The sequence below is a fragment of the Podarcis pityusensis genome (assembly GCF_964106645.2).
Source record: "Podarcis pityusensis genome assembly, chromosome: 11".
NCBI classification, from domain to species: Eukaryota; Metazoa; Chordata; class Lepidosauria; order Squamata; family Lacertidae; genus Podarcis; species Podarcis pityusensis.
The window spans coordinates 12,188,249-12,210,858 of NC_138036.1; the positions used below are offsets into that span (position 1 = coordinate 12,188,249).

General features: G+C 43.8%; 1 protein-coding gene across 4 annotated transcripts in view; it reads left to right on the plus strand.

The window, feature by feature from the left end:
* DCC (DCC netrin 1 receptor) overlaps positions 1 to 22,610 on the plus strand; it is a 964,956-nt gene that overhangs the window by 599,239 nt on the left and 343,107 nt on the right. For all 4 annotated transcript variants that reach the window (XM_080973386.1, XM_080973387.1, XM_080973388.1 and 1 more), the window contains exons 6-7: positions 14,077 to 14,231; positions 18,223 to 18,343. In XM_080973386.1, coding sequence (XP_080829512.1) covers positions 14,077 to 14,231; positions 18,223 to 18,343 — 276 coding nt within the window. The remainder of the gene's footprint in view (positions 1 to 14,076; positions 14,232 to 18,222; positions 18,344 to 22,610) is intronic.

Genomic DNA, 22,610 nt, shown 5'->3' on the forward strand with positions numbered 1-22,610 from the left:
TCCTTGGCTTCCAGTTGGCTGCAGGAGCTTCTTACAGCCAATCAGAAGCCATACCTTGGTTTCTGAACCATTTTGGAAGTCGAACGGACTTCCAGAACTGATTACATTTGACTTCCAAGGTACCACTGTATCAGAGAAAGGTTTGCACACCAAAAATATTAGTGAAAATAGCATACCAAAATGCTTTATATTAGATGAAATTGTTTAGCCAAAAGCAAGTATATTGGGCAAAATTGCATACAGAAATGTGTATATTAAGATAGATTTGCACTGGATTCCTGATGAATTTTCAAGGCAAGTTTGTGGGTTTTTAAAGAAAATTGTGAATTGATGTGGAAATGTGGAGAGCTGAATTTAAGATTGGAAAAATCAAAACAGACATGTTCACCCATTCCTAGCATAAGGCATCTTTCTAAGTTTCCTGTTTGCAAATATTTGCCTCCCTTTCTAAAGAGAGAGGCCTGGGGACATGAATCTCTCTGTGGCAAATATTTGTTATTGTTATTGTTCCTCGGAGGCTACAGCTGCTGGTTGTCCTAATGCTAGAGGCACAGACCTGCATCCCCTTTCTATCCACATTGCCCTTTTGCTCGAGTAATGTATGAAGTGGACTAGAGTAATCTCATAGGATTTTGCAGTCCTTGCCACACTCAGTTGTGCTTAGAATTGCTTCCCTTCCCCTGTTCTCTAGTGAATAATATTCTGACCTGCCGCTTGCTATACCTTCTAGAGCATCATCCAGTAGGCACGTGAACAGCTTCTCAGTTGTAATTGTTTTGCTTTTCGAATCCTATTTCTTGTTTTGCTGTTAAAATTCATATGCTTTGGACATTTTGCAGTTGAGAACAGCTTGAGGTCAAGGCTCTAGGCAGCCCAGAAATGGCACAGGTAGACGTATGGCACAATTGTACCCAAGGGGCTTCCTGGTAAGATTCTCAGCTTGCATATAATGAGCCATGCCTCTCCTCCCTGCAAAAGTGAGGTGCTCTAGTGCCTTACTGCCATATATATATTTATTTCACTAATTCACCCCTGAGCAAATTGGGGCTTCTGGAGAATTAATAGGAGCTTCAGGCAGCAAGTTCCACTCTTAATTCTCCCCCCTTGGAAATTTGCTGAAATGTCCCCATATTTACCTGCACAGAAATGAGATGTACAAATGGAAGGAAATTATGCTTTGACCCTGCATTCACTATTTTTTATTATTTTTGCTCTGGAGCCATCTTTAATTCTGACCTCTTTCCCCACAGAATGTAACAAGGCAATTGTTGTTTTGTTTCATTTTTCTTTCTTTCTCTTTATAAAAAAACCCTCACATTGTATCTGGATTTGTTTGCAGTGTTTCTTCTTATCTCAGCTATTAGATGCACTGACATCTGCAAAGGACCACCCCTGCCCTGTGTGTCCCTTCTGTGTGGATGCAGAATCAGGACGCTGGTCAATAAGTCTTCTTGGTGAGCATAGATGAGAGCAAGTCTGCAGCCAGAGAAAGGCAGGGTATCTTTCCTCCCTGCAGTGGGAGCAAAGCAGATAAGAAACAGCTGGGAAGAAACACTATTGTTAACAGTGAGGCGTTGGAGTTCCTTAAAACTGAGGAGGAAGGGAAGGAGAAGATCTGACCAGCATGTCTATTGAATCAAAGCCCAGCAGGGAGAAGGTGTGGGAATGAATGTGAGGGATTGGCAAGCTCCAGTATGTGGTGTGAGGCCTCAGACTAGGGGTCAGCAAATGTTTTCAGCAGGAGGCCAGTCCACTGTCCCTCAGACCTTGTGGGGGACTGGACTATATTTTGAAAAAAAAATATGAATGAGTTCCTATGCCCCACAAATAACCCAGAGATGCATTTTAAATAAAAGCACATATTCTACTTGTGTAAAAACACCAGGCAGGCCCCACAAATAACCAGGAGATGCATTTTAAATAAAAGGACACATTCTACTCATGTAAAAACACACTGATTCCTGGACCGTCCATGGGCCGGATTGAGAAGGCGATTGGGCCACATCCGGCCCCCAGGCCTTAGTTCGCCTACCCAGGCCTCATACTATATCCAACTGCTGCCCCAACAAGTGATAGCTGGAGTATATTCAGTCAAGGAATAGTGTGTGGTATAATAGGTAAAGGTAAAGGGACCCCTAACCATTAGGTCCAGTTGTGGCCGACTCTGGGGTTGCGGCACTCATCTCGCTATATTGGCCGAAGGAGCCGGTGTACAGCTTCCGGGTCATGTGGCCAGCATAACTAAGCTGCTTCTGGCGAACCAGAGCAGTGCACAGAAATGCCGTTTACCTTCCCGCCAGAGAGGTACCTATTTATCTACTTGCACTTCATGCTTTCGAACTGCTAGGTTGGCAGGAGCAGGGACCGAGCAACGGGAGCTCACCCCGTTGCGAGGATTCAAACCACTGACTTTCTGATCATCAAGTCCTAGGCTCTGTGGTTTAACCCACAGCGCCACCTGTGTCCCTGTGTGGTATAATGCTCTATCCCTTATAAACAACTGTGCACCGAACAAGCTGTGACTATTGGTTTGCAGGAAGATGAAGTGGGGGTTTGGACACTCGGTCTTTTGATGTATGCCTACCCATGGAAGCTAACAAGTTCCTCAGGAGTCTGCTTTGTTGATGCCACAGCCCTAAAATACTGAAGACAGCATTGGATATAAATAATTATTGTTTGTTTGTTTAATTTATGTACCAACCTATACCCGGGGGTCTCAGGGCGGTTCACAGAATAAAATCAAGATATAAAACCACAAAATACCTAATAAAAATAAAAAAAAGCAACCCAATAGCCCCCCCCCCAAACCACCACATTTTAAAAGGGCATAGGATGTAAGTTGGATCAACCAAATGCCTGGTTAAAGAGGGACGTTTTTGCCTGACACCTTCAGGTGTATAATGACGGCACCAGGCGGACTTCCCTGGGGAGAGCATTCCACAGACGGGGAGCCACTGCAGAGAAGGCCTGTTCTCGTGTTGCCACCCTCCGGCCCTCTCAAGGAGGTGGCACATGAAGAAGGGCCTCAGAAGATGATCTCAGGTAGGTCCATATGGAAAGAGGCAGTCCTTGTGCTATTGCGGTCCTGGGCCGTTTAAGGTTTTATAGGTCAAAACCAGCACTGTGAATTGGGCCTGGAAACTAATTAGTAGTTCTAGTCTGGATCTAGTCTGGGCTTCAGTGGGAAACTCCATGGGAGTCTTCCTGGACAATCTAAAATAATAAGGACATAAGAAATGAACCAACACGTGGGAAACATTGGTGACAATCGTTCCATGAATGTGTGATTATGGTACAAGGGACCAGACACGGTCTTGTGATTCCTTGCACTGCACTGCCCTTGCAGAAATTTTAGAACTGATCCTGCAACGGCACCTCTGTGCAGCAAATGAAATGGCTGAATGGTTTGCATTTCCCTGAACAACCTATGCAAAAGAGCAGCGCTTTCCCTACCCGGTGACCTTGGATTACTTAAAAACCACATGGCATGCTTGCTGCTAATCAAATTAGAGTTCGATGATTTCTTCCTATTTGATCAAAATGGAGCCACCTCATCAAAAATGGAAGGGCAGTAATGTAATGGACTGCCTATAGCTGCAAGGCTTGGTTTGATTCCCTTTCATCTATCTGTACTTAACTTTTAGTGCTGAGAACAAAGGTTATTCAATCCCTAGAGCAACAAATTGGCTGAACGGTGAGAAGGTAGCCTGGTTCAGCCGCAATTGTTCTTTGTATTATTTCCCCATTTATTTTAAATTCAACTTCTCCCCTGGAGTGTGTGCACTTTTTTTCCTTCTGAGAACTGATCCAGTGGTCTATTCCACTTGGGAATGTTGGTTGTTTGGGCCATGTTATAGAGAAGACATGACTGAGAAATATGTTATGAGCACTGATAGTCCCAGGTTGCACATCACAGTAAATCACAGTTCCCCTGTTCAGGAAAGTTTTTAATGTGTGATATTTTACTGTATTTTTGGTTTCTATGGAAGCCGCCCAGAGTGGCTGGGGAAACCCAGCCAGATGGGCGGGGTACAAATAATAAATTATTATTATTATTATTATTATTATTAATGATTTGTCTATTTTGAAAGATTTAGAAGCCACTCACATTATAATAAGGGATGGAGAAGAGGGCAGGACATTTGGGGAATTGGTGGGTTTATGGATTTCCAGACAAGTCTTAATTCAGATTCGCTCAGAAGTAATCTAAGATATGCCCCTAGTTTTGGGGGAAGTGACTTATGAATCACTAGTGCTATCATAACACTCTTTCCTTCTAGGATTTGAATTCAGTGTACTGAATGTCACTCCCCCATGTTATCACATTTTATTTTTATTTTCTGTGTTTTATATCACAGATAGAAATGATATTCTCATATCCCAGTCCTGTTGCTATGCGCTGTATGGTTCTTTGTGATTATATATAGTCACAAAGTGGGAGGGAAGAGAAAGAAAGAAAGAAAGATAAAAGTCTCAGGTGCTGCTGTGATTGTGGATTCCAATCCAATGGGTTTGGCTCCCAGATGCTGCAGGACTCAGTTATACTGGTGATTGCTTAATTTCTGCATTTTTTTTTAAAAAAACACACACCTCTGAGCTTTATGTTCAGGTTGATAAGAAGACTGAGAGATTGCCCAGCTAAGCAATTATCATTTCCAAGAAAAAGACAAAGACAGTAAGAAGAAAGAGGTGTTAAGCAGAGACATGAATTCAGCCTGTGCTCTGGATCCACTAAAATCTCCAAAGTTGTAGAATCATGGGTAGGCAAACTAAGGCCCGGGGGCCAGATCCAGCCTCATCGCCTTCCAAATCCAGCCTACATACGGTCCGGAAATCAGCATGTTTTTACATTAGTAGAATGCGCCCTTTTATTTAAAATGCATCTCTGGGTTATTTGTGGGGCATAGGAATTCGTTCATTATTATTTTTTCAAAAATAGTCCAGCCCCCCCCCCCACAAGGTCTGAGGGACAGTGGACCGGCCCCCTGCTGAAAAAGTTTGCTGACCCCTGTAGTAGATCATTCGCCTGCGCCTGTGAGATGCACAGATGCTGAACTCATCATGACAGGAAGCTGGAGAAAACACTTTCTTCTGAATCCGTTTCAGGATGTTCCTCCATTGCTGGATCATCAACTTGTTTCCAACTTAGATCTCCTGGTTGCTCTTGTTTGTCTGGCTTTCTGTCCTCCCCACCTCTCTGACCTGTCTCATTTTCTTCCCTACTTGGCTACCTATTAGCTGTAGCTTCTTTGTAGTTCATCTAGTTTGCAAGTAGTAGCTCTAGGTTCAATTGCTGGCATTTCCAGGCAGTGCTAGAAACGTCCCTTGACTGAGATCCTGAATGCCAGTCTGTGTGGATGAGCTAGATGGACCAATAGTCCGACTAAGTATAAGCAGCTTCCTCTAAACCATGGGAGGCAGGTCAAAGGTTTTCCCTATGGTGGCTGCAACATCAACCTGCAACTGTCCCATTTTTAGAAGCACTTTCAATTTGAGGTGCCTCTCGCCCATGGAATAGTTGAGTGGCATAGTCTCCGGGCCATGTTCATTGTCTTATATTGAGACATTACCAACCAACAGATGACATGGAAATTGAAAGTGGTGATGTTCCATTAATGGCAGTGATAGACAGGGTTACACAGGGCCACCGACAAAAGAGAAACACAGGGGCTAAATGTGTGCCAGACCCCAAGTTACCAGGGACACGTTAGTTTTATTTTTAAACAAGCAAGTCAATTGCACATCTAAAAAGAAAGTTAATAAGCAAAACATGGAGGCAACCTGCTCAGGCTTATTAGGTGGATACAGATAAGCTGCCATTATTAAGGGTGCTTAGGCTAGATTTATTTAATATATGTATTTTAAGCAGTAGCAGGGGTGCAACTTGAATAAAATATGGGGGGCAGGTAAGCCCCACCCCACATAATCAGTCACATGACTCAGTACATACACATCATTTGAATGGCAATGCCCATCAATTTGGGGAGGCCCAGCCACCTCAAATATTTTATTGGGGGCAAAGACCTCTCGCCCCCGGGTGTTGACTCCTATGAGCAGCAGTTCTTGGCAATTTATTGCAGTGAGGGGAATGCAGAACCCCCAGTCTTCCAACTCTACAACTCTATGATAATCTATGATAATCTGCATACCATAGAACAAGCCCAGGAAATTCTATTGGCATTCTTGCAGGTACATGTTGAAAGCTAGTTCTTAGCCTCGGGACTTCTGGTTCCTTTGTAGAAAGGAGCTGCAGAATTTCTAACTAAGCAAAAGTTATGTGTGAAAAGCTTTGGCTATAATTACCCTAAAGGTTAACAGGAAACCTGAGATGTGACCACAAAGTCCTATATGCAGGCTTTTTTATATATATAAAAGCCTAACAAAATAAAGTGGCTCTCGTGGGAGTACATAACAGATGCAAGAACAGAGAGGCACCTGAACAGGAAAGAGTTGAGCTCTTGTGTTCCCAGTGAAGGTAAAGGGACCCCTGACCATTAGGTCCAGTCGTGACCTACTCTGGGGTTGCGACGCTCATCTCGCTTTATTGGCCGAGGGAGCCGGCGTACAGCTTCCGGGTCATGTGGCCAGCATGACTAAGCCACTTCTGGCGAACCAGAGCAGCGCACGGAAACGCTGTTTACCTTCCTGCCAGAGCGGTACCTATTTATCTACTTGCACTTTGATGTGCTTTCAAACTGCTAGGTTGGCAGGAGCAGGGACCAAGCAACGGGAGCTCACCCCATCACGGGGATTCGAACCACCGACCTTCTGATCGGCAAGTCCTAGGCTCTGTGGTTTAACCCACGGTGCCACCCGTGTCCCTCTTGTGTTCCTAAAGAAGGGATTAAAACAATTTCACATACTATGGCTGTGTGATGCCACTTCCATCAAAGGCAGCACACCTCTGAATAGTAGTTGCTAGAAATCACAAGTGGAAAGAGAGCTGTTGAACTCCTATCTCTTGTAGACTTCCCATACATATCTGGTTGGCCACTGGGAGAACAGGATGCTGGGCTAGATGGATTTTTGGTGTGATCCAGCATGGCTCTCCTTATGTTCTCATGTTTGCAGACTCTCCTCTGCTTGAATTGAGCAAGATGGACATAAATGGGCTGGTAATGCGATCCCTGTAGGTCCTTCATTCTGTCTGTCTTTTTCCATAATCACATTAAACCATATACCTATAAGCCAAAAGCAGCAGGCACGTAATCTAGTTAAGTTACAAGGAGAAGACAAGAAACATTGCCACAGTATTGTTCATAAAGTGAATCTATCATGAGAAATACATCAGAAATGCATTTGAAACAGCTTAAAAGAGGACAATCTGGCCCGCTAATGAAGTGCCCCCTAGAGCCTTCCTTTTGGAAATGTTGACAGGGCTAAGGAACTGATGACAGCCATCATCTTCCATGGCTCCACCACCACATTTATTTTATTGCTATTCAAAGCATAAGACATTATGCATTAGCAAATAGCGGGCATCTTTTGTCGTAGAAATGCTCTCCTTGGCGAAAGCAGGTGTCATTTCTAAGCAAGACATTTCAAGGAATGGTGAGGTCGTCCAGCCATGCCCCTCACGTAACGAGCTCCTTTGCTGGTAATCATTCAGTGGGTTGCTGGGACACCTTTGTGAGCTCATTACAGGAATTGCTTGACATTTCCTATAGTAATCTTGAAGACACACGCACACCCCTTCAGGAGGGAATTCCATTCCTCAGCATCAGCTTTCTTGATGCATACTGAGCCATAAATGTGGACAAAGGGTGTTCTCAGACAATGAGAAATAGCCTTTGAAGTCACTTGCTACCGGGAATGTTTGAATATCAGTTTTATAATGACATCAAAGGTGAAAATTGATCATTACTCTCTTCGGCAACCATTTCTTTAACGTCCTTCTGAATTGTGAAAAATTGATTTTTGAAAAATCATTAGACAACAAATTCTCAGATAGACTATTAATTGACTACACTTGCCCATTTCTCTACTATTGTCCAATTGACTATGGTGAACTATATAATGCTTTCCTTACAGAAGGGTAGCTTGTATTGTATTTATTATCGTTATCCACAATATTCACTTTATGTCTGTATACGTGATAGATATATGAAATTGAGCACAAGTATCAAATGCACTCTGAATTAAAATGTTTATAGTCAGTTTTCTTGGGCTGCAACTCCCATTGTCCCTGGTCTGTGGACATGCTGGCGGGGGCCGATGGGAGTTGTAGTCCAACAACATCTTTGTAATAATACATATAACATGCAAAAAATATGTTTATTGTTTTAGTGGAACTGGTTGAAGAAATGCACCCAATTGAGATTAAGCAGCAAGACAGAACACAGAAACAAAATAAATAATCAAACCATTAATTCTAGTACGTGAGGGGCACCTAAATTGTATAATTTGGCATCTCAGTTATTGGTATTATTAATTGTATTATAATTTGGCATTGCTGTAATGAGGCTATTATTGGATTGTTGTAACTGAAAACTAATAAAAATTATTATCAAAGATTAAACAGCATGACAGAAGGTTTTTTTTTGGGGGGGGAAGGCTCAATATTTTCAGAAAATCCCACCCCCAAGACATATCCTCTTCTAGACAAATGGCTTAGGAGCAACTTCTTAAATATTGATGCTTATTGTGAAATATCTTATGTAAACCACTTTGTGAGGTCTTCCTGGAAAGTGGTATTTAAATATAAACAAGAAAGAAACTGTATAGGAACTAAACCTTGACAGGATTGCATTAAAAAGTGGAATGTCCCAATTTTCCTAGGACAGTTGAGGGGTGTGATATTACAGACGTCCAATGCTGAAATCTGTAGTGAAGAGGAAGGGGGATGGAAACAATTGAGCGATGCTATGTCCTTACCCAGACTGCACTGCTATTCATAGCTTTCTTTCTTACAAGCAGAGTCAACAAACAATTAACCTTTCCCTCCTTCCCACCATGCAGTTCCTTTGGAACTGTGTGAAAGGCTAATCAGAGAACTGGTGTATAATGCCAGCTTTTGATTATGACCAAAGGGCAAAATCAGAATATAGCTGAAAGGAAAAGAAGCTGATTTCAAAATTGCTTTCTAATATCAGCTGAATTGTGCAAATTGGCCTAAAGTAGATGGATCGGTGTCTGTTTGTTTAGGCACGGGATTCCTATAGCAGAAGCATAGAGAACCACACTCATTTTGTGTGTGTGGATCAGAACTCCATTGCCTCATGTTCCTGAAATCAAATAGCACTTGAAGCAGTTTCTGGTATGTTTCCCTGTTACAAATGCCAAGGAATCAGTTGTCAGGGTTCAGGCTTGGGGCCCTGCAGGGCCTATTCTCCAGCTAAGACTCCCAGAGGTCATGGGCTGGAGCTTAAGTTGGAGAAACTGGCCTATAGGCAGCGGGCCTATAGTGGACCGATATGTCTGTAGTAGCTCATTAGGCTAACTCCTTGGCCTTGGGGTCCCACTCAGAAAAGGGCAGCCAGAACAAGGGATTGGATTGGATCAATACCCTGTTGAGGAAAGGTTGCAACATTTGGAGATTTTTATTTTAGAAAAAGAGTGAGTAAGAGGGAGCAGGACAAATATTCTTCATGGTATGGAGAAAGTAGATTAGCAGACATTTTTCATTTTTCCACAAAATGCTAGAGCTCATGTCCGTCCAGTGAAGATGGTTGTTGAAAGATTCAGGTCAGACAAAATAAAATGGCGGAGAGGCTTGGTGTGAATGTATGAGTCTGCTTCGTAAGTTCACGTGCATATCTGTGGTTCAGCAGCCTCGTGAAACAGACAGAATTACAACTCTAACCATTGTTGTCAATACTTTGTGGATGTTGGAAGACTCTGGACACAAAGAAGGAAGTATTCATTCAATTAATTAAATTATGGGATTCACTGTCATAAGAGGTAGTGATGGTCTGCAACTTGGTTTGCTTTGGAAGAGGATTGCGCAAGGTCATGGAGGAAAAAGCCATTAACATTCTCACAGTGGCCAATCAGATGACTACAGAGAGCCTGCAAGCTGGACAGCACTCTACCTGTGATGGCCTGGGACTCAGGCTCGGACTCGGAACCAGAGGAGTCTCAGTCCACACTGGACCCTCTGCCTCAGGCGGCATCGGAACAAGTCTGGGGCCTGATTCTGAAGAGCTCCAGTCTGCACAGGTTCTCCTGCAACAAGCACCAGCTGGGCCGAGTCAGGGGCCTGAGCCTGCCCTGGCTCCAGATGCAGGGATTACCTTGTTGCCTTCAGCTGGGCCATCACTTACAGCTGCTCCACTACCAGTTGGGTCAGGGGAGGCTGAGGCGGCCTCTGGGTCTAGTAACCCACCGACATCTCCCGAGCTGCAGAGGCTTAGGTCTGAGAGAAGGAGAGACCTGAGTACTCGCAGGAGGAGTGCTCGCCTTCAGGCGAGACAGAGAGGTGAGTCACTGGGGGATCAGGACCAGCCGCTACCCCGACAGAGATAAAAGCCTGTCGGACCCCGCCCCAGGTTGCGGGAGCAACATTGCTGTTTGCTAAAACCTACCTGAGACCCTGTGCCTGATCTTGCCTGGTTTCCTGCCTTGTGTTCTGCTTGGGCCCTGTTGGACTGACTCTTCACAGAACCCTTGGATTTGGGACTGGATCTGGACTGCCTTGCTCGGGTTTACCCCCAGGCCCAGCACACTACAAACTTGTTCAGAGTCATAATGCCTCTGACAGTGGAGGTAGAACATAGCCATAGATAATAGCCAATGATAGCTTGACTTCCATGAATCAGTCTAATCCTCTTTTAAAACTAGCCAAGTTGGTGGCCATCATTGCCTACTGTGGGAGCAAGTTCCATAGTTTAATTATGTGCTGTGAGAAGAAGGACTTTCTTTTACCTATGCTGAATCTTTCAACATACACCTTCATTGGATGTTCATGAGTTATTACGTTTTGAGAGTGGGAGAAAAGATTTTCTCTGTCTGCTTTCTCCATGCCATTCTTTTAACTCTTTTTAAATGAAGTTTTTAAAAAATAAAATCCTGACATTCCTTGTATAGCAAGGATGTGCCACATCCTTTCCTGATGATTGCTGCATTTTCCTGCAATCTGTCAGGGGCTGCGTGCTGATTGTGTGTGGTGCTAAAGTCAGCAATGGACAAGGACAGAAGCATGCAGAGCCGCCATCTCCCTTTCCACCAATCCTCCTTCCTGTTCCTTCCTTTTCCTCTCCACCCAGTGGGGCTGCGGTGGTAGGGGACAGGTTGCTCATGCTAGTGGGCTCCACTCCTTTCTTTCAAAAGGGCTTTCAAAATTTCAAAATTAGGCTGGGAGCCACAAGTTGCCTGTACAGTGGTACCTTGGTTCTCAACTTGGAACCCAAACACTACAAACCCGGAAGTAAGTGTTCCGGTTTGCAAACTATTTTTGGAAGCTGAACATGCTCTGTTTTGAGTGTTACACTTCGGTTTTGAGTGCCACACTTCCATTTTGTGTGTTTCACTGAGGTCTGTCTGTTTTTGCTATTTATTTTGCGTTTTTGCGTATTTATTTTTGCGGCTCTTTTTGTTTTGTTTTTGTGACTGTGTGGAACCCAATTCAGCTACTGGTTGGTTGATTGTGTGACTGCAGTACAATGTTTATTGCTTTCATTTTATGGATCAATGGTCTTGTTAGACAGTAAAATTCATGTTAAATTGCTGTTAAATTGTTGCTTTTAAAAGTCTGGAACGGATTAATCCATTTTGCATTACTTTCTATGGGAAAGTGCACCTTGGTTTTGGAATGCTTTGGTTTTGGAATGGACTTACAGAACAGATTAAGTTTGAGAACCAAGGTACCACTGTTTGTGCCTCGAGGCCCCAAGCCACCCCCCAAACAAATAACTTCACACTGACACATAATTTTAGTTTAAGTTATTGGGCAAATTTGGCCACAACTTTATTGATTACAGCGTAGTGAGTTGTATTGGCCTTAGGCACTGGCAACAGACTATAAATGACTGCTGCCTCTCTGACAGGAAGTCTGGAAGGGTAAACACCAAACGAGGGAACGACATCGATGAAGATCAAATGAAGCTCACCCCAGGGTTCCTGTGGTCCTGGCATGGCCCTAGCCCCTGGACGAGATCCAGGACCCCCAGATTCCACTACCGGAATACCCTTATTCATGGAGGGGCAGGTGATGGCCACACCTTCCCTCTCACTCAGCAACCCAGCCAATGCCTAACCGCCAAACCTTACAAAGTTGTGATGATTGCTAAGGGGGTAGGCAAAAACCAAATGGCCAGTGCCAATCTGCCACATGGAAAAAATTCCTACCCGGTCCCCATTCCAAAACAGGCACCCACACCATGTCCAAAGCAAGGCCAAGATGAGACAAACAAACAAACAAAACCCATAGGGATGGGAGGGCAGGTATTCGGCATTGTGAAGCAAGGGCCATTGGCCACGTTGCGCTTCCACTTTTATAGCCCCCCAATCATGCCTCCATAACCAGATTGGCTCAAGCAGCCTGGCGGGACTGTGGGGCCTCACTATACATGCCTGGCTCCACCCTAGGACCCTACCAAATAAGTTTTTGGGGATGTCCTGTGGCCTGTGTTCAACCAGGACCCTCTCTGAGGAGGATCCCATATACAGCTACTGTTTTGCTAGTGCTCTCATTCATACTTACTATGTTTATATCTTACTGCTCTATGATTTTATTTTTTAAAATGTTCATATTTTCACTTTTGGATATGGTTATTTTTATCTTGAAATTTTATCTGACTTTGATTTTTTTTAAAGGAAAGCCTAGATATAATTTTTAACATAAGTATTTTTACTGACCTTGTGTGATGGAAAGTAATGATATGAATTGAACCTTAGCTACTGAGTACAAGAAGGTTGAAAATTCATCATATGTGTCTGCAACCCTGGTAGACTCTGGAATCCACTGTGTGCATATTTCACAATGGCATTTGCTATTGATACAGTTGTAAAAACTTTATAATTCAGACATTATGCATGGCTGCTTAAGAAATACAATTGCATTTTCTGTATCAAAAAATAAGCCAGGGATGCTACCCAGGAAATTAAAATCTAATCTGGTTTTCTAGCAACCATGAATATTCAAAATAATGAATATTGTTCCCTGGTTGAAAGCTGACAAACAGGACTGATTCCCCTCACCCCTCCTTGTCTCCTTTGATGATGGGAAAACTCATTAGAAATGTGATGTTATTAGCACTTTCTCTTGAATTGCAAATTTTTATCATACTATAACTAGTATTATGGTAATGATGAAATTAAATTAAATTAGCATATCATATACCATACAGCAAAAGTGTTAATACATTATAGTAATACAAGACAACAGATAATTGCCAGCTTAATAGGAATTTGTCCTCCGAAAAGATAATCTGGCTTAAGTCTTCCTCCTCTGTGCTTGGAAATAATGTTGCTCGTATTGATTCATTTTGCAAAGCTAATCACAAGTTATACTTATGCAAATGAAGATGTTGTCCCCACTGTTACATAATCAATGTGGTTATCCAAGCTTTGCCCAGACACATCAAAGGTCTGGTCAGTTTAGAAACATGATGCACCATGAAAACCTATATTAGATATGGTTGCAGTTGAATGACTGCTATTATGGATCCAGGGTGCTGGAGTTTGTAGGTGCAAGTCACCCATAATTCTTAGAATTAGTAGAAGTTAGAATTAATCAAGTTTGATTAAACTGTGTCAAACACCAAAATACCTGGGTTTAGCTTGTGCTAGTAAGCTACCCTAGCCTGGCAGAGCTAGCTGAGTTTAAGCCATTAAGGCACAAAGACCAGTGATGGCCCATGAAGGAAGCCATCAAAAGATAGTGAACACTGCCAGACAAGGAGGGGAGGGACCGCTCCTCCAGCTATATATAGTGGGCAGAGGCCAGTGCCAGGTTTAAGCTTTCAGTGTTGCATGACGTAGGCTGGAGGAAATCGGCTTCTCTGCGCTTATCAGCGAGAAGAAAAGGGGGAGCAGAACACGATGTGTCATTTTTTGTGTGTTGATATATATATATATATATTTGTGATATATATGCATTCATGCTAAGATCTTTTTCTCCCTGTTTTGTTCTTGCAGTTCCACCATGGTTTATCAATCATCCTTCAAATCTCTATGCCTATGAAAGTATGGACATCGAGTTCGAATGCTCTGTTTCTGGAAAACCGATTCCTACAGTGCAATGGATCAAGAATGGAGAAGTCGTCATTCCTAGTGATTATTTTCAGATAGTGGTAATCATTATTTGTTTCTACTATTATTCCAAAACAAGAAAACAGACAATTCAATGGGTGCAACAAAAGCTCTGTAAAACGTGCTACCAAAAGTAGACTTAGTTTTAGCTTTAGTTTTCCTTTAGCTCCTGGCTCCTTCAAGCTACCCCAGATTTCTCCCAGGTCCCTTGCTATTTCCCTCCATCTGCCTTTGGCTGCAGCAACTGTTTCCCCTGTCCTGTTCTGAACCTGGTCCTTTAATATACACCAGGCAGACTTCTCTATCTGGTCACTTGGGTATACTCATAAAAAAAGAACAGTCGCCATCAATAGCTAAAGGAAGCTATGGCAGCGCACTAACAGCAAAAGAAAATCAGCTTAGTCCATCAAAAGCCTATAAGCAGAAGGTAAGTTTTTACCTGGTGCTGAAAAGATGTCAGCAAAGGTAGCAGGTGGATCTCAGTGGGGAAAGCATTCCACAGATGAAGAGCTACAACCAGAACGGCCTCTCATCTTCTGAGACTCCCTCAGAGGAAAGACCTGGAAAAGGGCCTCAGAAGAAATACCCAGGGCACCTTCAAAGATGCTACAAAGACGTGTAGCAGTGGGCAACCTGTCTGTTCAGGAAACTTGTCTGTCATCACTCACTGCTTGTTGAGGAACCCTTAAAATGTTTCTGGGGTACTTCAAGGATCCTCAGAGCACAGCTGAAAAAAACCCTGCCACAGACCACTGGTCTTTAATGACCCGTTACTGAGCCCTATCTAATGTGAAACACAACAACAGCACTATTATCATACAAAGTGGTTAAAAAGAAAAACAAATGAGTGAGAACTCAGGTGTATTTTTGTACTAAAGGTGGGCCCCAGGTGAGGAAATTTCGAAGACTACTGCATCATAGAATTATAGCAAGGGTCAAGAACTGGATCAGGCTAGTGGGCTACTTTGCAAAACACCCTCCATAGACCCACTTTGACAGGTGGGTGCCAATCACTTGGCATCCTAATGACATCTGCCCTACAATTGAACAGCTCTTAACATTAGGCTTTCAAAACAGGTGTGTCCCATCCTGTCATAACATTCCAGACTTTCTCCCCCACTGATAGATCTCTTGCATAAAGCACTTTGATACAAGAAATCATGGATAATGTACAATGGAAGTTACCGGTCTAAGGCTACACCTAACCTTCATTGTATGCCTGCCCATACATTACACAGAATACGTGGAGTTGTCTTCAGTTCAGAAGTAGTTAACTGATGCTTTATAAAAAATTGTGGCCATTGGATAATCCACCCCGCCATAATGACTTTTATTTTAGAGGTTTAGCAATCTCATGCATATAGATCAGCTTGCCCTTTCCTAATTAATGTTCCTTCTATTAAGTGAAATTGACAATGATTATCTAAATTAAACATGTTCCAGTTAATAAAAAGGCATGGGCGCTTTCCCCGCTTTTCATTCAGAGAGGAAGATTTACTCAGTTATAGGAGCATCCAAGTTCACACAACTTTACCCACCATTGCTGTTTATAATAAAGACAATCAGGCAGGATTTGCTCAGCTTGCCAAGAGACAGACATTTTCATTAAGTAATTGGGAAAGGGCAGGTTCCCTTTTTGTTCTTTTTCCCCAAAACTGCCCAGGGAAGAAAGAACTTTAATAAGAGAATCATTCTAGGCAGAACATTTTTATTTATTTCTTCTCCTTTTTTGCGGTGCCAAAGACTCTTCCTTAGAAGCCAAAGTTTTACAGCATCATTTAGTTCTGCCTGCCAACATCATCTCTAGATGAAACCCTGCCCGGATGCAGCTGAAACCAAATGGCCTCCTTCCCTTTGTGGCTGCCTGTAACCTGGGAAGGGTTGACCTTCAAATCCTTTCGCTTGCCTGGAAAAGTATTTAAAAACACCCACACAAATCCACCGAATCTTCTGCCACTAAGTGCACCCATTATGCAATGCAGACCCCTCTTAATGTCGATTCTACATGTTGCATAAAATGTTTGCGCTGCCCTTACGTGCGGCCGCAGTATTACTATTAGTTAATCAAATGTCCTGGTAGCAGGGTGAGCAAACCGAGTCAGCACATTATTTAATGTATGTGCATTTTATTACAATCCTCTAGGGATGAACTGGCGGGCATGAGTGAATACCAGCATACCTTAAAGAGGATGCTTTTTTGGATGGCTTTAAAAGAGGATCAAACAAAATTCAGGGAGGTAAAGGCTTTCAGCCATGATGGCTCTACTCTGCCTTAATGTTTGAAGGCTATTTGCTTTTGACTATCAGTTGTTGGAAACCGCAGGAGGGCAGAGTACTCTTCCCCTTGGGTCTTGCTTGTAGGATTCCCATAGGCATCTGGTTGGCCACTGGGATGACAGAGTGATGGATTCATCCATGCTTCTGACTTCCAGTTGCTGGAAACCTTCCACATGACTCTTTCCCCTGTTTTAGCCATATCCATGTTGCTGGTGGTGCTGGCTTCTAAAACATTACTGAAGGAGGCTGCCACTAAAAGTTTTTTGCTGGGGGCGGGGTTTCAATAGTGGCAGCAGTAATAAACTGCTTTCACTGCAATAATCTCTCAGTGGTGTGCAAGAAATACAATACAGAAAATGTAAAAATTGGTCCAGACTTTTGCAGTTCCACCTCATGTGGATCGAGGTTACCTGTCCTCAGAGGATGAACAGTGATGCATGGCCGGAGCACAAAAAGATGGGCTTGTGTACAGATAGTCTTGCAGTGTGGTGGTAGGGGAGGCAACCTTTGTCATGCGGGTGGCAAGGAGAGGTAAAAATTGGCTGAAAGGAGTTGGCTGGACAAAAGAGAAAAGTGGTGGCAGGGAAAAAAGGACCTGTGACAAATCTGCTTTCAGTTCTTTGTTGTTGTTGTTTAGTCGTGTCCCCATGGACCAGAGCAAACTAGGCAGTCCTGTCTTCCACTGCCTCCTGCAGTTTGGTCAAACTCATGCTGGTAGCTTCGAGAACACTGTCCAACCATCTCGTCCTCTGTCGTCCCCTTCTCCTTGTGCCCTCCATCTTTCCCAACTTCAGGGTCTTTTCCAGGGAATCTTCTCTTCTCATGAGGTGGCCAAAGTATTGGAGCCTCAGCTTCAGGATCTGTCCTTCCAGGGAGCACTCAGGGCTGATTTCCTTAAGAATGGAGAGGTTTGATCTTCTTGCAGTTCTGGCCATACTCATAGTTGGTGCTAGGCCTATCAACATTTTTGGCTCCAGATAATAATAATAATAACAATTTGTTATTTATACCCCACCCATCTGGCTGGGTTTCCCCAGCCACTCTGGGCGGCTTCCAACCAAATATTAAAAACAATACAGCGTCAGATCTGCCCACCACTAGCATCAGACCTGCACACCATTAGCTAATGAACCCAACTGGTTACTGGCCCCAAGGGAATGCAGCCTTGAACAGAGGTAGTGGCCTGTGGGGATGGGTGGTTCCTTGCCCCTGACCTCCCAACAGCAGTCATTACCTCTTAGAATCCTAGACTTGTAGAGTTGGAAGGGACCCCGAGGGCCAACTAGTCCAGCTCCCTGCCATGCAGGAAACTCAAGGAAAGCATCCATCATAGATGCTCATCCAACCTCTGCTTAAAAACCATCAAGGAAGGAGGGCCCACAGCCTCCCGAGGGAGTTTGTTCCGCTGTTCCACCTCTTAGGAGGAGGTGGCTGACGCCATGTGGGTGTCCCAACAGAGTCCACCTGGCATACCTACCCATCTGCTTGCAAAATGCCAGTGTCCTCACCCCTCTCTATAAGCAGTAGCTACTCTGCAATGGGAGGTCAGGTACAAGGAGCCCCCCCCCCCGCTCCCTGCTGGCCACTACTGCTATATAGAAAAGAAGTTTCCTCACAGCTTACCTCACTGAAAACATTGAGGAAACTGTAAAACTGAAATGTGCCTCCAATTTTAATTCAGGAGAGAGAAAAAACCTGTGAAGTTTGTGAGGCACAGCTCTAGGTAATTGCTTCTGCTTCTCTCCCTCTCTTTAGGGTGGCAGCAACCTGCGGATTCTGGGCTTGGTAAAATCAGACGAAGGCTTCTACCAGTGTGTAGCTGAAAATGATGCTGGGAACGCTCAAACCAGTGCGCAGCTCATCATCCCTGAACCTGGTAAGATGCAAGAGACATAAATAATTGTTTGCTTTGTTTTAATTAATACGGTTAGCAGAGCCTTGGACCATGTGACTAGCGGCGGAACATATGCCAGCGCTGCCCAGGGTGGGCACGCTCCCAAGGGGGGCGGGGCACGGAGGATGCCCTCCCAGGTGCAGGATAGCCGCTCGGGTGCACAGAGCGGCATGCACGCCCTGCAGCCGGGGGTGGAGCAAGTCGCCCACAGGGGCAGAGCGAGCCGCTGGTGGTGGACATTCAGCACGCTACCAGCCCGTGACTCCCAAGCCTCCCCCAGCTGTCAAAACAAAGGGGGAAGGGGGGAATGCCACCGGTAAAGCAATGCATCTCCCCCCTTCCCCCGACAGCTCAGGGTAGGCTTGGGAGTTGCAGGCGGGAGGCACACCAAATGTCACCTGGGGCGGTCCACCCCCACTGCACCCCACCTCCTCCGCCCCTGTGTATGACTTACACCAGCTCCTGCATTTTTTGCTTGGGTTCTTACTATTGTGGTCATCAGTCTATAGCAGGCGTGGCCAACTCCCAAGGGTCTGCAATCTGCTCACAGAGTTAAAAACTGGCAGTGATCTATCCCCTTTTGTGGGGTTCAGGTTGAAGTTCTTGAGCTTTTTTTTTTAGGAAGTAGGGCCCTGTTTTTTGGGGTGCAGGACAAAGTTTTTGAGCTTCTTTGGGGGAGCCAGTGATCTACCAATGATCTACCACTGACGTCCACTGGTCTACCGGTAGATCACGATCTACCTGTTGGACATGCCTGGTCTATAGCGATACTGGCGAGTAATCATTCGTTGTTGTGTATCACCCGTTTCCATTGGGACAGAAGAGCCCTAGGCTGGGCCCTTGAACGATGCTAAGCAGATGCCACATGTGCTGAAGGAAATGTCATTCTCCTCCATGTCCCACCCCAGCAAAAGGTGTGCGGAATCACATCTCTGGGTTGTGTCTGACTAATTCTACTCAGAGTAAGCCCATTGGAATCCATGAAAATAACTAAGTTAAATGCATTTTAAAATGGGTCCATTCAGAGTAGGACTTGGTGACATACAACCTTCATCTCCTTTTTAGTTGGTGGTTTTGCTATTTGTGCTGACCTAGGAGGTGGCGTAGACAGGACAATTAGAGGAAGCCCATGGAAGAAGACAGGTCCATGGTGGCTGGTGTCCTTTGATAGGCTGGTGGATGGAAGGAGACGCCAAATATGGTCCTGAGTGTCCCACCTGCAAATGTTTCATTACCTGAAGGGGACATGTGCTTCCTTGCTGCATGCTGTTGTTTAAAGTGTTTGCATTACAAAGAAAGTGAAAGATCAGTCATATGCTGAAATGTAGGCTTTGATGGGGACGGATGTTGTTCTTTAAAGAGGAGGTGGTGAAAAAGAAGCCATGTTTAGAGAACAGAACACAGGTACTCTGCTGAAACTCCTTCTGTGGGTCTGACCTTCATAGAAAGTGTGTCATATTTTTGCTGTCCATTTCCATTCTCACCTTATTGTTATTCTGGAGGCAGAGTAATCTTGGCTATCGGACAGAAACCGAAGGTAGAAAAGTAAAAGTTAAATAAATGCATTTTTAAAAAAATAAAAATAAACCATCCTTATGAAAACAGATGGGGAGACAGGGGCAAGTGGCTAATTCCACCATAGCCTTTTCTCTCTATCTCTTTAACTTTGACCCTAAAAATAATCTGTGTCCCTAACCTGTCAATCTTCAATTACATGCATACAAATGCAAATCAGGGGCTGATTCACACAGGTATTATGGCAGAGGTGGGGAACCATTTTTGAGGTTCATGGGGCATGTTCTATAGGTGAGTGGGGGTCAGCGACAAAAGTTGGTGGAGTAATGGATGTGACTCTCACCTTTGTACAGCAGATTTTTGTACAGCCATGCAAAAGTTATAGGGTGTGTGCCATGATTCTTTCATTTTTCTAGGACAAAGACATTCCAATGCAATCTTGCTGTTGATCAAATCTGTGATTCTTTGTGCATGTCATTTGATATCCTGCCACTGAGATTCACATGCAGCAGTTGTTTTATTATTAACAATGTGATTATGATCTGACATATTGCAAGTCACATTGTACCTATGATGGCTTTCAGCATTCTCTGATGTTTCTCTTTCTGCATTTTTGTACATCCAGAAAACCATTTAGGGTTGTCAACATTCACATTACATTTAAGTGCTGATATTCACCGAGCTTTCAGACAGTCACTGTAAATGGTATATTTATATGTCATGATATAAAATAATAAATAAGCAACATATGGAAAGGGATACTTTAGGAATTAATTATTTGCAAATTCCAATATGAACAGACCTGGTCCATGACTCCCTGGACTGAGGGTAGCTGAATCTGGCAATCTGGGTTTCTAATTTTTCCCATCTTAAATGCAGTTAATATTTCCACATCATTTGAGGATTCTTTTTTAATAACATGAAAAAGTTCCAATGAAAATTCATCAACACTTTAATGTGATTTCCTTCTAATATTCACATTTTTATGCAATTTTACACAATATACACATTTCCCCAAAACAGTTTAATATAACACATTTTTTTGCATGCTATAGTCACTGATATACACATTTCTATGTATGCATTGCCCTAATATATACATTTTTGAACATGGTATTTGGCTTGAGAACTGCCTTGTAAAATTTGAAGAAGTGAATTTCAGTTAACATATATTGGAAAGTGTGAGATAGGTCAGTGTGCCTTAAAATACAAAGTTCATCCAATTGCTTCACAACCTTGAACTAATGTGCAGATTGGAACACGGTTACCCTTCGGATTTTTCACTTCTCCAGATTTGGCCATTTGCCAAAGCAGTGCTTAAAACTGTGCATGTTTAGGATAAAATAAATTTAAGATGCATTATGAGGGAGAAAAATGCATTTAAGTACAAATTTGTGCAGTTATCTTTTTATTCACCCACCACCATCACACACATAGAGTAATGCATAAATAGAACATGATGGACTTAAAGGTAAAGGGACCCCTGACCATTAGGTCCAGTTGTGGCCGACTGGGGTTGCGGTGCTCATCTTGCTTTATTGGCCAAGGGAGCCGGCATACAGCTTTCGGGTCATGTGGCCAGCATGAATAAACTGCTTCTGGCGAACCAGAGCAGCGCACGGAAATGCCGTTTACCTTCCCGCCGGAGTGGTACCTATTGATCTACTTGCACTTTGACATGCTTTCGAACTGCTAGGTTGGCAGGAGCAGGGACTGAGCAACGGCAGCTCACCCCGTTGCGGGGATTCGAACCATCAACCTTCTGATCAGCAAGTCCTAGGCTCTGTGGTTTAACCCACAGCGCCACCCGCATCCCAATAATGGACTTATGCAAGTGCAAAACTCACATGGACCCCTCCCCATTGGTGCCTTGAAGTTCAGCTGTTCCTGCTCGTAATTCTACCTGTCCCCTGTGCTCAGAAAGATGACCTTCCTCTTAAGAACTGCTGTGTGTGTCACACACCTCACTTTTGGCAAGCCTACAGTTTGTGTGTGTGGCTGTTTTACATGGAAGTCTGGTTCCCACATTCAGCTTCTGCTCTTTTACACAGATGCCAACCCAGTGGGGGAGCGATAGAGGCCATCTTTTGTGATAGAGTCATTTAATTCATCACTGGGAACAGCCTAGAGGAAGTTGTATAATTCATTGCAGTTGCCACATAGATGTTTGAGTGCTTGATAGCAAATTGCTGTTCTTTGGGTGTGCATTAAAAAAAAAAAAAAAGTTTGGCGTTGGACTAGAATGAAAGCAAACACAAATGAAGACAAAATCCTAAAGAGCTATGGGGACGCCATTGTAAACTGTCTCCATTCTCCCCCTTATAAATGATGGATTGCTTTTCCCTGGCTATTTAATCAGATCTTCAAACAATGCCACTCTGATTCCTCTGAGATGTTGAGAACGGCGGCATGCACAGATGGTGGGGGAACCCGGTATAAATACAAATTGAGCCCTGGACTTCATCACACTGAGAAGAACATAGCCCTCTCTGTTTTAAAACCTTGTCAATAAATGGACACCATCCCTGTCTCACATGGCATGAGGGCTGCATTCCCCAGCTGTTCTGTTTGAGCCTGTCCACAGGCCACAGACGGGGTGTTACCCCTAGCAACTGTGACAAATCTGTTTGGTGCTGAAATACAGACAATGGCCTATTAAAGCCACCCCTGGCTGTCAGAGGATATTTATGGGAGCCTAATGAACTTTTGATATAGTCTTCTGAGTGGTGGCCAG